This window comes from Rhizopus delemar, genomic scaffold, assembly GCF_000149305.1.
Source record: "Rhizopus delemar RA 99-880 supercont3.1 genomic scaffold, whole genome shotgun sequence".
Classification (NCBI taxonomy): domain Eukaryota; kingdom Fungi; phylum Mucoromycota; class Mucoromycetes; order Mucorales; family Rhizopodaceae; genus Rhizopus; species Rhizopus delemar.
Genome location: NW_027137827.1, coordinates 1994719 through 2009494, shown reverse-complemented (window position 1 = coordinate 2009494; position 14776 = coordinate 1994719). Strand labels below are relative to the sequence as shown.

The 14776-nt window shown below is 36.7% G+C and overlaps 4 protein-coding genes across 4 annotated transcripts; all 4 read left to right on the top strand.

The window, feature by feature from the left end:
• Positions 1-6486: 6486 nt before the first annotated feature.
• On the top strand, positions 6487-7215 carry RO3G_00789 (uncharacterized protein; the record flags this gene model as incomplete). Its single annotated transcript, XM_067655380.1, has 1 exon — positions 6487-7215. One exon carries the CDS (start codon positions 6487-6489, stop codon positions 7213-7215), a length of 729 nt encoding a protein of 242 aa, XP_067511481.1.
• An 847-nt stretch (positions 7216-8062) lies between these two features.
• On the top strand, positions 8063-9496 carry RO3G_00788 (stearoyl-CoA desaturase; the record flags this gene model as incomplete). The annotated part of the gene is made up of 2 exons (XM_067655379.1): positions 8063-8695; positions 8753-9496. The coding sequence occupies 2 exons, from the start codon at positions 8063-8065 to the stop codon at positions 9494-9496; spliced, it is 1377 nt and encodes a 458-aa protein (XP_067511480.1).
• Positions 9497-11232: 1736 nt separating this feature from the next.
• RO3G_00787 (uncharacterized protein) lies at positions 11233-13040 on the top strand (the record flags this gene model as incomplete). Its single annotated transcript, XM_067655378.1, has 5 exons — positions 11233-11260; positions 11318-11473; positions 11526-11849; positions 11903-12223; positions 12280-13040. The coding sequence occupies 5 exons, from the start codon at positions 11233-11235 to the stop codon at positions 13038-13040; spliced, it is 1590 nt and encodes a 529-aa protein (XP_067511479.1).
• A 566-nt stretch (positions 13041-13606) lies between these two features.
• RO3G_00786 (uncharacterized protein) lies at positions 13607-14200 on the top strand (the record flags this gene model as incomplete). The annotated part of the gene is made up of 4 exons (XM_067655377.1): positions 13607-13676; positions 13758-13898; positions 13963-13986; positions 14142-14200. The coding sequence occupies 4 exons, from the start codon at positions 13607-13609 to the stop codon at positions 14198-14200; spliced, it is 294 nt and encodes a 97-aa protein (XP_067511478.1).
• Between the last annotated feature and the right edge of the window lie 576 nt (positions 14201-14776).

Sequence of the window (14776 nt, the reverse complement as noted above, 5' to 3'; positions counted from 1 at the left end):
AAACCACCTGGTCAGAATACCACACTTATGGTTTACCTATAAACTCCTCAAGAGGCCGCCGCGGCCACCTTGGTCTGGCCCTCTTAGTGAATCCACAAAGCAATCTATCAATCTATCAAATTACTCATTCACATCCTTTATTATCTAAATATTCTTTATCTATAATTATATCTAATCACATTCTAATTCACTTTCTGTATCTACCATCTAACCTAGGAATCGACGAAGTTACCTCTGTACTTAATGAGTTACCGTTGCAACACTCCAATACTACTATGACATTATTTTGTGGTGATTTCAACGCTCGCCTAGGGACTTATACGGGGAATACTAGATTTGATCACCGTGGACGAATTATCTCCGAATGGATGGGCTCGCACAACCTTACACTGTGGAACCAACGTCTCACATATGGGCAACCTACATCTTACACCTTTCAAGAAACAAGCATTATTGACTTATTTTTCAGCAACGTTGACTTGGTGTCACCTTCTTTGACTATTAGACATGATCTTTCCTTGTTCTCGAATCATAAATTAATGACTCTGTCATTCGCCCTTCCCCCCAGTTCCAGAGTACAGCTACCTCCCAAACGTACAATCTGGAATCTGAGAAAGCTTAAACAACAACAGACCAGAGACTCCTACAGGGACCTATTCACGGAAAAGTTAAAGATCATACTACCACACCATTCATCTCTTAATTTCCCAAATAGGTCTGTAGCTTGTCAATATATTGATACTATCCATCAACAACTATGTGACACCATTTATGCCAGTCTGGATGAGATATGTGGTTGACGCACACCAGCAAGAGAAGAATGGCTTCGAGATTTCTGGACACCTGCCTTGACTGCTGCGTTCCAGCGCAAAGAACACTACTACAGAAAATGGCGAAAAGCATATGGCTTAAATGCACTTAGACTATGGGTTCTACATCAGGAAGCACAAGCAACATTACGACGACTCATCCTTAAACGGCGACGAGAAACATGGCGTTGTTTTTGTGACCAAATGGCCCAGGGTGATTACACTAAGGCAATCGCTAAATTCAGTCGTATTGGAAAAAACAGAGCTATCAAACCAAGTTTCTCAACCCCAGAAGGACCACAACATGCGGCCGAAATCATGGCCCAACATCTTGAGCACATTTTTGCTGGTGATCCCCTTCCACATTCAGCTCACAAACAATGACTCTACACTTGACCCTTATGATGTAGCCTCCTGCCCAATTACTATTGATTCAATCAATAACGCCATAGCTCAACTACCTAGACGAAAAGCACCTGGTGTCGACCATCTCACGATAGAAATGACTGTACCTCTAACATACAACCTAACACTAATACTTGTGCATCTCTCTTTCAACTATGCTGGCGATGGAGTTACACTCCCTTATCTTGGAGAATAGCACAAATCATTCCTATTCATAAAAAAGGCCCAGTAACCGATCCAGGAAATTTTCGACCAATCAGTTTAGCATCTATTTTTAACTATCAGTCAATTATCAAGTATCATTCTCTCTATTAGGCTGTCCATCTATTCCTATCTTACTTATCTTTGACTCGTTCTTACTTATCAACTATCGTAAGTCCTATTTGCAGTTCGCACCTTCAAGCCCTTAACGCCACCCTCTCTTGTCCTCTTTTAGTTGTCCATCCAAGCTTCTTAGTTCCTGTCCTGTTCTTTCTCTCTCTCCTCTCTGGCTTGACAAAATAACTCAGTACACTGTAGTATTAACCCATATAAACAAACAATGAGGTATTTATTCCCATGTCAGTATCATTTCTATGAACAAAGAAATAGAAGCTAAATATAGAGATGATCCAATGGAAACACAATATGATAGACCTTCCAAATATAGAATGCGCAAGCGAACATTTAAAGCGTCGACCCCAACCCAAAACCCAAGCCAAAAGAAGTCCAGATTATTCTGCATCTCAAGACAAAGAAATTATGATCAAGCCCCTTGAAATAGAATATATAAATATACACAAAGAATACATTTTAGTAAAGGACATCTTTCTTTCTTCTAAAAAGGATCCTAATATTTCAGATCTATTTTGGGGTTACCAATTTTATAAGAAGACTTACACCCATATAAACAAACAATGAGGTATTTATTCCCATATCATTAACATACTCTTTTTACTAACTTTATGTTTAAGTTGGTTTCTATTGAATAAATTATATAACAGTAATAATAAAGGAATTCCGTTACATCTTCGAGATATGATATGACTAATTCAGTTGGTGCATCGGATATAAAAATGTTTGATTTAAAGACCTGAATTTATTTGTTTTTTTTTTTTTTTTTTTTTTTTTTTTTTGTTTTCTTTCTAAACTGACCCATAAGGAATATTAAGTATTCTTATTGCATGTTTGTTTTTTCCCTATCTCTTGCTCCCATATATACTATTTTCAGGAATGAATGTCGCATTGTTACAAATTTTACAATACAATTTATACATAATAACGATAAATTCACACGACATTCTTTCCTGAAAATAGTGTACATCTTCAAGCTTTTTCCAAAAGTACCGAGCCGAACATTGTTAATTGAATTTAGTCACACCTGATTATAAAAGTAGAAAAGGCAAAAAAAAAAAAGATTCTTTTCTTTTCCCTTTACTTTTTATTGGTATAGGGATCTGGGGGGAGTTTCTTTGGTCTTTAATCTGGCCCTAGTTTGGTGACTCTTACGAACGAGTGTACTTTCCTATCCTGAAAAACGGTGACGGCCTGAGTAGCTTGGGGGAATAACAGAGAGAGCACCTGAAGAACTTTTGTTTTTGGGACTAGTAGTGCTTTCACCTTCACGTTGGTTAGTCCTGTCAGTATCAAAATGCCTTTCATTTTGAGAAGCCAAGAAAAGAACATTTTATAATTGAAACTAAATAAAAACATTATTTATCTCATCTTTACATATATAAAGTTGTATATCTTTATTTCACTTGATGTCTCGTATTATCGTTTTATTCAAACCGTTTTTATTCAGGACATTCATGCCTAACAAAATCCTGTACTTTTCCTTTTTGGGAAAAAAAAAAAAAAAAAAAAAAAAAAAAAAAAAAAAAAAAAAGGAAGAAAGTTTCAAACAAATTCTCAAGAGGCACAAGAAAATCGTAAACTTTGTAAAGTTAGATTAACGCAAGTAATTCTTACACAAAACGGATTAATTGAAATAAGGAGTCATTGTGCATATTATTTTTTACATGGAGGACTTTATCACTCCAGCCACCATCTTACCGCGCATCTCTTAATGATGCCCTACCTATCCAAGAACAACCGTCATCATTACAACAAATATAGCCTTTTTTTAGAATCGTCCAACATAAACAAAGGATAATATTCAAAAAATACTCATTGTTAACAGGTATTCTTAGGCAATCTAGAAACAATCAATTAAAAATATTACGAAAATAGGTAAAATCTTTATTACAAACAAACATGGTCGGGTCCGAATATATGTCTCGATAACAGCTATTGCTGCATGGTAGGGCTTTGTAACGTGCAGGGGTAGCTCGGCTGTAAACAATCTCCGTGGGCTTAATGAATTCCCTAATACATGACACAACTAAATGGAAACAGAATTGACACTTGCGTTTGATAATTTAAGTTGTTTTTGCAAGAGGTGTCCATTGAGATTGTTTTGTTTTGTTACGACGCTTAAGGATATTACATGGTGTCTAAATAAAAAGGTATGGTATTGCTTTTCATCTCAAGCCATTATTTTGTTACTGATATTTTTCTTTTATCTGTTTGATTGATCCCATATATACTTCTTAGTGAATAATACCTATGGTCAAAATCATTCTGTGTGAAACAAACTGGCGTTATTTAAGCAAGACATTTAGGTTTCTTTGAAGGGCCTATATGTGGAAACGGTGGAATTTACTTTCTTTACCGATAGTCAATGAAAACAAAAGTTCAGTCAATGTCCAGAACAGAGGTAGGTTATACACAACACGATGGAGCCAATCTAATTAACCAACATAATTAGCAATTTGGTATGAAAGATGTACCTGCTCTGATAAAAAATTTACCAACTTTTACTGGGCCGGAATTCTTCCTTTATGATGAAATGCAATCGATCCCTCCTCTCATAACTTTTCTGCCCCCAACATCTTGATACTGCAATCAACGAATCAGAATCAAAAGCTATTCCTGAAGAAGTTCATCTAAGCCTCTCTCTCAATCCTTGCATTAAAGTATTATTAAATCGATTATTCTCGTTATAATAACCTTTTACAAATTATTGTTACTGTAGAATGACATATGTAATGCTCAATAAAATTCTATTTTATAAATCCATTGTATATAATACACATAATATACCTTTTTTTTTGAAAAAATTATAATGCTTGACGATAAATGAGTTTAGATGGCTTAATAACATAAGGTTACTGTTGTACTGTTAAACCTGATCATTCTATATAGTATTGATCTGAATATAATTTGCTGTAATGTAAGTTATATCTTGATTACACTTCGAAATTAGGATTTTTGTCGTTTTTTTCGACATCAACCATAGGCAGTGAAAAAAAGAAAAGTAGATGGAAAAGAGGTTATGATTAATGGCAGAGAAGGAACAAGATCTGAACATTACCTTACATACTTGAATAGCATAATGGATTGTTTGGATTGAAATGGACTCTATAATTACTATCTCATAATGTATATGCTCTCGTTTTTGGTGTCATTTCTACGACAGGAGTTCCGCTTATTGATGTTAAACCCAGCCTCATCAATAGACACCGATTCTTTGCATAATCGAGGTTCGTATCTTTCCATTTCATAAACTATTCGAATCTCATATTCAAATTTTTTATGGAATTCTTTATTTCAGCTTCAAAGTAGGTTCTTTTTTAATAATGATCTGCAAAAATTGAATTAGACGTACAAGTAATTTCTACTGGCTTACATTATGACGCGCATTTTAGGATATGATTTGCTCTAAAAAATTCTCTTTTAAGGCGCTTATTATTTTTTTCTCTTTTGAGTCATCTTTGTTATGGTTTTTAAGAAAGTGTTTTGCCTCATTTCTAATCATTGGTAATCTTTTATGTTTGTAAAATAAATATGAGTTCGGTCTAGATTTAGTAGCTTTTTCAGAAATAAATATCAGAGACCAAATTGGATCTTTTATTGAGATCAGAATAATAAGAATAATAATAATAATGAAGAATAAGGAATTCCTCCTAAGATATGATAAACTATATGTGTATTTATATATATTGAAAACTATCTGAACTACTGCAGTACCGCCGTAGCATAGCTGCGTCCAAGCTGCGGTATGTGGCATAGGTAGTTCAATCAAGAATTCGATGGTGACGTTGGGGGCTAGAGCTCACAATATTTGAAGCATTACTTACCGTTTCGAAACTACAAGGGGAGTGATAATAACACTCAGCTCCAGTAAGTAATACACTGAATACACCCAGTTTTTGCAATATAGGTAATACTCAATGTGACAGAAATTTAGAGAACTCAATTGTAAAAATTAAACTGTCACGGGTTACAATAGTGCCTTGTGTATTCCGCTGAATGAGGTGACCCTCCATACCCTGATTTTGATTAATCTGTATTTCTACTGCTAATAAACTTTTTCTATTGAACACAAAAAAAGCTTCTATTGGTCCAAAAAATCTATTGATCAGAAATAATTTCCCAAAATTTCTATTTTCAAACGCAAATCACTGTACCTATTTAAGTCACCGTGGATCGAAGCTACATTTGGCGAACTTTGCAACCATATCTTGATCCAGCGCTTCTCGACCTCCTTAAAAACCTTTTTAATGAAGTACAGATTGAAGTCATCCTTGGTAATGCTAAATCGCCTCGCTTTTCGCCTAAAACTGGCGTCCTACAAGGCTCCATCCTCTCCCCTTTCTTGTACTCTATCTACATCAATCAGCTACCCAAGCTCCTACGTGATCACCCGCTTCCACACGAGGCTGAACAAGATCCGGTCGACTTTGCTCTATCTGTCAACTGCCTTCTTTACGCTGACGATGTGGTCCTCATAGCCTCTTCTGCTCAACTTCCGGCTATTCTACAAAAATGCGAGAAACACAGCTACCAATTGGGATACCGTTGGAACCCTGCTAAATGTACGATCTTGGCTCCTCCTGAAGATACTCAGTCATACACTCTGTATAACACAATACTTCCAAAACAAAACTCATTCCCGTACCTAGAAATCCCTATCTGTCCAGGCGGTTATCTCCACACTCAGGAACTTATCCAAGGCAACGTCAACAAAGCACTGAAAACAATGAACGAAATGGCAATGATTGGAGTTAATCCCGCCGGATTTGATCGCCTTCTCTCTGTTCGTTTCTATACGCAAATCGTGCGTCCACAACTTGAATACAGCCTTGCCATCAGTATGGTGAAGTACCGCGAATTTCAAACAATCGAATCTTGTCAGAACTAGTGTCTACGTCGAATCTTTGGGGGCGGCTCCCGTTCTTCAACCCAATTAATGCTCCATTTGGTGAACCAATCTTCAATGAAAAATCGTGTCCATATCCTACAAGCCAAGTTCATACTTCGATCTCTGAATTTATCTGATGACACTCTATTTTCTTGGTTACTACCATATATTCGAGCCTCTGCAAGCCATTCTCACTGGTACAAGCTCATCTCATCCCCTCTATGGCGAGTATGCTGTAACCAAGACATAGAACATCTCAATCGTCAAACGTTCAGAATCATCTGTCGGAAATACCTCGAGGATTTGTTTAACCAAAATTGTCAGCGTGTATACTCAAAGCTTTTGTCTGCTTGCCGCTCGCAATCAACTATTGTCCCTATCCTTTGGTTATCAATGACTTCAATTGAACGTAGCCGAGTCGTACGCTGGCGCCTTGGTTGGTTACTGGGAGGTGTGCCTAAGTCGTGTATTTACCATCCAACTGACATGCTCACCCATTCTCAAGCAACTTGGCGCCTACACAAGCACCACCGACTACAAATGCCTTCTACCGAACCTGATCCCTTGTCCCTCCTTTTGAACAAATTACCAACCAAACACAAGAACAGGGCTCTCGCAGGTCCCAAACCTCCATCATCAACTCCCTCAGCCTGGACTGTCCGCTGGCCTACTATCTGCCAAATTCTATTCGAACTCGACTACCTCCATCATGGCAAGATCCCTTCGGAAACTCCCTCTCTTGGAATCAAGTTGGTGAACTGGCTCGGCAAGACCTAACCTAGTATTTGATCATACTTTTCCTTTCTCCTCTTCCCTTCTCTGTCTTTTTTTCCCTTTTGGTCTATCAAAAAGGTTTTTAGCTCTTTACACATTTCTTGATCTAGCCCGGGCAATTCAGTCTCAAAAGTGATTATGTGCTCACATGGATTTTAATTATTTTATTTTATTTTTATATAAATAAAAGCCAATTTTAATCGTACCTATTTAAGTGATGATTATCTGTGTGATTCATGTAAAGCCTGAAAAGGACAAATAAGACTCGTCTTTTGAAGTAAATTTGCAATGATATATTTTGTAAGAGCGCTGTTCGGAAAGACCAACAAGCCTTCAAGGGGTGTATAGAATATTGATTACATGATAAAATGTGAACCAAAAGTATTAAATCTATCTAATTGCTATACCATGGCTTCTTACCATTTAACTTGCTAATCGTCAATAAACCCCCCCCCCTCAAGTGGCTGATCTGCAAATATGGTCACAACGGTTGTGATGGTAGTACGACTATTCCCATTTTTTGTTCTTGTTTTTTTTACACCATAATTTGGGTGTCTGTTTCTTATTAAATACTAAATATGGTCTTTTTATATTTGTCAATTGAATTTGTAATGTGATTTGTATAAAGCGAATGAAATCCCGCATAGTAAGTCGGCACAATGAATGTTTCTTATTGGATGGCGTCGCCCCAACATTACCCCCACTTCACCCAACAACTCCCAGATTTTACAATAAAAGGTTGAAAAGTTTTTTTTTTTTTCTATTCTTCCTCACCTCTTTTATCTTAAGAATATATCTTTATTCTTTGCATTTTTTTATATCAAAAAAAGGGTAAAAGATCAAAGAAATCATGTCAGCAACCGAGGTCTTTACAACAATCGAGCGTACAAAAACCGAGGCAATGAAGCCTCCTCTTCCGAAAACGCAAATGCCTCCTCTTTTTGATAAACCGGTAACCAATAAAAACTGGACTCAATTTGTCAATTGGCCTCAATCCATCTTGTTGCTCTCTACACCACTCATTTCTCTCTATGGTATGTTCACGACTGAGTTGACAAGAAAGACATTGATCTGGGCTATTGTGTATTACTTTATCACTGGTCTTGGAATTACTGCTGGTTATCATCGTATGTGGGCTCACAGAGCTTATCGTGGTTCTCTTGTCTTGCGTTGGTTACTTTCTTTTGCTGGTGCCGGTGCTGTCGAAGGTTCTATTTACTGGTGGTCTCGAGGACATCGTGCTCACCACCGCTGGACTGATACTGACAAGGACCCTTATAGTGCTCACCGTGGTTTCTTTTTCTCTCACATTGGTTGGATGTTGGTCAAGAGACCTAATAACCGTATCGGTTATGCTGATGTTGCTGACCTGAAGGCTGACTCTGTCGTTGCTTTTCAACATAAGTTTTATCCTTATTTTGCTCTTGGTATGGGGTTCCTCTTTCCTACTTTGGTAGCAGGTCTTGGATGGGGTGATTTTAGAGTAAGCTTAAAATGCCGCGTATCATCACAGTTGCTAACTTTTTTTTTTTTTGTTTAGGGAGGATTTTTCTATTCTGCAGTCGCCCGTCTCGTATTTGTTCACCACGCTACTTTCTGTGTCAACAGCTTAGCTCACTATTTGGGTGAAGCTTCTTTTGATGACCATCATACACCCCGTGATCACTGGATTACAGCCTTAGCTACACTTGGAGAAGGATATCACAACTTCCACCATCAGTTCCCTCAAGATTATCGTAACGCTATCAAATACACACAATATGATCCTACCAAATGGTTAATCATCGTCTTGTCTTGGTTTGGTCTTGCTTATGAACTTAAGGAATTCCCTTCAAACGAAGTATCCAAAGGTCGTATCTTTATGCAGGAAAAGAAGATTAGAAGAGAAAAGTCAAAGTTATTTTATGGTGTGCCATTGAAGGATTTACCAGTGTACACTTGGGAAGAATTTCAATCGCTTGTATTGAATGAAAACAAAAAATGGATTTTGATTGAAGGTGTCTTGTATGATGTAAAGAACTTCATGAAAGAGCATCCTGGTGGTGTCAAATACCTCTCAACCGCTATTGGTAAAGACATGACGACTTCATTCAATGGAGGCATCTATAACCACTCCAACGGTGCTCGTAACTTGTTGACATCTTTGCGTGTTGGTGTTTTATTAAATGGTATGCAAGTAATGACAGAAGATGATGCTGCTGTTGATAAAACTACTGCTCACAACTACGATATTTCGCTTGAATATGATACCAAAGTAGCCGACTTTTACAAAAAGAACACTTAAATACTATTTTCTATTCATTTCTTATATCTTACATCCATTTTACTCATTCATTTTTATCTTCATACAATAAAAAATTTCATCGAAAAACCTGGCTACTTTATCCATAATGCAAGGTCAAATAAACGTTCATATACTGTAGCTTACTATGAAAAAAGGATTAATATGATTTCTTGATACTTTTAAATAAGAGTTTTATTTATAAATAATTCAAACCTCAATTAGGTGTATGATGTCTAGTTACATATCGTTTTCGCCCCAGGCAGATCAGAATAGGAGATGAAAGTTAAAACTCCTTTATGAGATCAAGGATAAAAATGTTAGGGAACGAAGAAAAATAAATTCAATAGAAACACTGGTATAGGCGATGTATTGATACGTCTAAACAGTAAAGTTTATTTAAAGTGACCTCATTTAGGCGCATGACATTCAGTGTATATATCTCTTTGGCCTGAGGCAGATAAAAAAAAAGGAAAAAGACAACACCCTTTTGGGGATCAAAGGTACCTCCCAATGATAAACCCATTTAGTGCACGATTCGAAAGAGACCATGGTGTTGACTAGTAACTCAGTAATTAGTATCACCATGGACTTTTTCTCTTCCTTTTTTTTTTTTTTTTTTTTTTTGGAAAGGTCTAAAATATCAATAATTTCCTGAAATGTATATTTGGCTCATTGCAAAGTAATGATAGAGGTTTTACACTCTTCTGAAAGTTCTTCTCCAAGCTTTCTGTCTATTAATACTGGTTGAGTTCATTTTAATTGCATATTTTTTTGAGTTTTTATATATTGCTCCGCGTTACCCAAAAATTTGATTTTGGTAAGAGACAGGCACAAAGTAGAAGTACCTAAGGACAATAAGTCACAGAAAAATTAATATGGATAGATGGAGTACAGAAGACATCATATTGGTTTACTGATTAGCTTAGCTCGCTCTGTTCAGCGATGTATTACTTGACGCTGCTACGAATATCTTGAAGTACATTACATGCCAGGAATGGTTGTTGATTAAAAATAGTTTGTCAATACTTTCTAAAATACCTTTTTCATAGTCACACTATAAACACATACGAGAAACAAAATGTTTTAATGAAAAATTCTACTTTGAGGTTCTAGTCAACGAAAGCCTTGTCCTAACCATCCTGATCAATTGTTCACCAAGGATTACGACAATTGCTGTCTTGAGATGCATGGACGCCTATGGATATTAGTAGCTATTAATAATCTCCTATCCTTCCTCTTGAAGATCCTACTGCTCACAAACCACGCCTTCTTAAAACGCATCCTCTTAATTTGCTTGGTGGTTTGCTATATCTCATATCCTGTGAGAACTCGACTGTCTTTCTCATAACAATGAGCTGTCATCCTAACCTCCACATGTAGGGCAGAGACTCGAATTGGTTAACTCAAAATTTTCACTAGCATTCATTTACTTTGTTCGCTTCTTATCTTCTTCCTTTCATTTTTATCCTTAATTCTAAAAAATTTTAGCTTCTTTTTAATCTTTTTTTTTTTTTTATCTGGCCTGAGCGAAACGATATCTACAAGGCACCACGCGCTTACTGCGGTCATTTAAAACATAAAATAATTGTTTAATCATTGAGATTTGCAAAAAAACGAGTCCCTCTTTTTTTCCCGTATTTTTCCTTTGAATTTTTTATTTTTCTCGTTTTTCTCCCTCTTTTTCCTTTGAGACTTTCATTCACTTGAAACTGTTTAATTAATTTATTCGTTGAAATATGCAATCAGTGACAAGATCATTTAGAGGTAAGTAATTTATAGTCTTGATCACGCTGAACCTAAATAAACAAACAAACAAAAAAGCGGCTTATCGACAGGCACCCATTGTACGACGTAGCCTTCAAAGATTTAATTCTACTGCTGCTTCTGCTACAGAAAAGAAACCTTATTCTAAATGGAAGTTAATTAAAAATACTGCCAAGTTGGGTGCTGTAGGTTTCGTCGGTTATACTTTTTACAGTAAGTCTATTTATATTTTAAAAACGTGTATGTGTTGATCCTTTAAAAAAAGCTATGTATGAACATCTCCATCCTACCATGGATCCGGTTCCTGCTGACCCCAACAAGAAGACTATTGTTGTCCTTGGCAGTGGCTGGGCAGCTACTTCATTCTTGAAGGCTATTGACACTGATCTCTACAACGTGGTTGTTGTGTCACCTCGTAACTATTTCTTATTCACACCTCTTTTGCCCAGTTGTACTGTTGGTACACTGGATTTCCGTTCATTGGTTGAACCTATCCGTTTCATCACGCGTCATAAACCAAATGAAGTCAAGGTTTATGAAGCTGAATGTACTGAAATCAATGCAAAGAAGAAGGAAATCACTATCGTTGGTAAGACAAAGCGATAACGGACTTTTTAGTTAAATTAACACGATGACAATTAGACAATTCTGAAGTAAAGGGTGAAAGTTCTTCAAGTACTATTGCCTATGATTATTTGGTTGTTGGTGTTGGTGCTCAAAGTCAAACATTTGGTATCAAGGGTGTTGAGGAGTATGGTTGTTTCCTCAAGGAAGTATGGGATGCTCAAAAGATCCGTACTAAATTGATGGATTGTATTGAGACTGCTGCTTTCCCTGGTCAATCTGAAGAAGAGATTGAGCGTTTGTTGCATATGGTTGTCGTTGGTGGTGGTCCTACCGGTGTCGAATACGCCGCTGAATTGCACGATTTCTTGGTAGACGATTTAACTGCTTGGTATCCTGGTATGTTTTTGAAATTTATCATTCATAATCATAATCTTACTCTTTTATTAAATAAGAACTTGCTGGTAAAATCAAGATTACTTTAGTCGAAGCTATGCCTAATGTACTCCCTGCATTCTCCAAGCAACTGATCGATTACACTGAATCCACATTTAAGGAACAACATATTGACATTCACACCAAGACAATGGTCAAGGAAGTTAAAGAAAAAGAAATTATTATCCAAGGTCCTGATGGCAAGATGGATACCATGCCTTACGGCCTTCTTGTCTGGGCCACCGGTAACACCTCTCGTCCCTTGGTCAGAGACCTGATGGCTCAATACCCTGAGGCTCAAAATGTCCGTCGTGGTCTTGTTGTCGATGATTGGCTCAGAATGACAGGCACTGAGGACATTTATGCCTTGGGTGACTGTACAGCAACCAAATATGCACCTACTGCTCAAGTTGCTGCTCAACAAGGTAAATACCTGGCACGTGTTTTTGCTCAACTTCACGCCACCGAGTGTCATGAAGCCGCATTGGAGGAAGTAACTACGGATGAGGAAAAGACAAAGATTATGCGCAAGTTACAAAAAGCACAGGATATTAAGCCTTTCCAATACTCTCATCAAGGTTCTCTTTGTTACATCGGATCTGATAAGGCTATTGCTGACTTACCATTGGGTCCCGGCAATTTGGCTTCGGGTGGTGTAGCTACCTTTGCTTTCTGGCGTTCTGCTTATATTTCAAACATCTTTTCTGCTCGTAACAGATGGTTAGTCATCACTGACTGGACAAAGAAGACCTTCTGGGGTCGTGATATTTCTAGAGAATAAATATATAATAACGTAATGTGTGTATACTTAATAAACTGTTTTTATGTGTTACAATAAATGCCATCATCAAAATGAGTCTATACCAAATTAGGGTCTTCCACTTGTAAATAGCAGTCAAGTTGCGTGTTGCTAGTGTTGATGCCCACTGTTATTATAGTGTTTATCAGATAACGAAAAGCTTTTCCAAATAAATGAGAATTCAGAACATCTAAAGCGAGGAAAATTATATTGACCAATTGAGAAATGCTATGACTATTTTGGAAGCATTAAAGACTTTCCTTTTTTCCAAAGATAACGATCAAAGAATGAAATTGGGTATCTTATCCATTCTTGACAATCTCCTAAAGTAATTTATGGAGAAGTTTTTACAATCCGAGGAGTTAAAATGTCGCTGTCATCAAAAGGTCGTCTGCTAACAGCACGTTTTACTTAATTTTTTCAATAAAGTATCGATCTTTGATCCTTTTTTGGTAAACTCATGTGATAATTTAAAAGACAACATAGCCAAATGTGAGTCTTTCATTTTTCTTATTAAAGAACAAGGCTATTTGCAGTAGTAAATACAGATGAATCGGAAAAAGAAACTTATTTTGGACCTTTCAGCTCAGGAGGGCTCATCAACTAAAAAGCCGAGAAGTAAAAAAAAAAAAAAAAAAAAACTTGTCATATGTTGTTTTCAGTCAATAGAACAAGACTAAAATTATATATTTGTGGCAGTCAACACTTTAGGCTCTCAAGCGATTCAAGAGAAAGTTCCTCTTCAAGAAGACTTTGATAATAATTTCCAATCTCCTATAAAGTCTACTTTCAATTATGTTCCATCCAGTGCCCCATTTAAAGGTTTCAAAAAGAAGTCAAGTATATTTTGCAATAGCTTACGCTTTTTCTACATGAATAAATAAACTAATGCAAATAATATTAGGCAAAGAAAAATCTCCTATCAATAGTAAAAAAAAAAAAAAACAACCAAATCAAAGAGGAACGAGCGTAAGGGAGAAGTATTACATACATTTGAAACGTCTATCAAACAATTATGTCATTTATGGCAAAGCAATATGAAACTTTAGAGTGTAAGAACATCTCAAGCAACTTTGAAAAAAGAACTATCCCCTATTTTCTTGGGTGTCGATCGAGCCAATGGGTGTCAGGTGTTGAAATAAATAGTGGTGCTAGAGGTAGCGAGAGTAAATTTGAAAGGGGCAAAAGAGAAAAATCAGGCGAGATAGTGAAATAATCAAAAGTTTTTTATATTGCATGCATGATGGACCACAGATAGCTGAAATCATGCTATTGGAAGGCAGGCGCGAAAAAAGAAAACAGGAGGAAAATGATCATTCTCTGCTATAATAGACAGATGATGTTTTGCGACATCCTGGACAAGAGAAGATATACTTGAGTGATTGAAAACATGGCGAAGACGTCTAATCTGTAGCACTGAGTGCTGTAGTTGAGGTTTCAAAACCCCTAAACTACCTTTTGCAATTGGAAGACATAATTGGTCAAAAGAAACCAAAGGTCTTTTGTGCTGCCAAACAAACGAATATATTATTTCAATTATTTCGCGGAAAAAGCACTAGGTAGGTCGTGGCAATCGAAGACAATGCCATATCTTGATTAGAATCAGTGTATTCATGATTGTAGACCGTCCACATAGCGAAAGTTGGCGTTGAGAGTATGCTTACACTTGATCTTTCACTTTAGTTAGCAGCTTACATTGTTTGGGCCTTCTCTGAGTA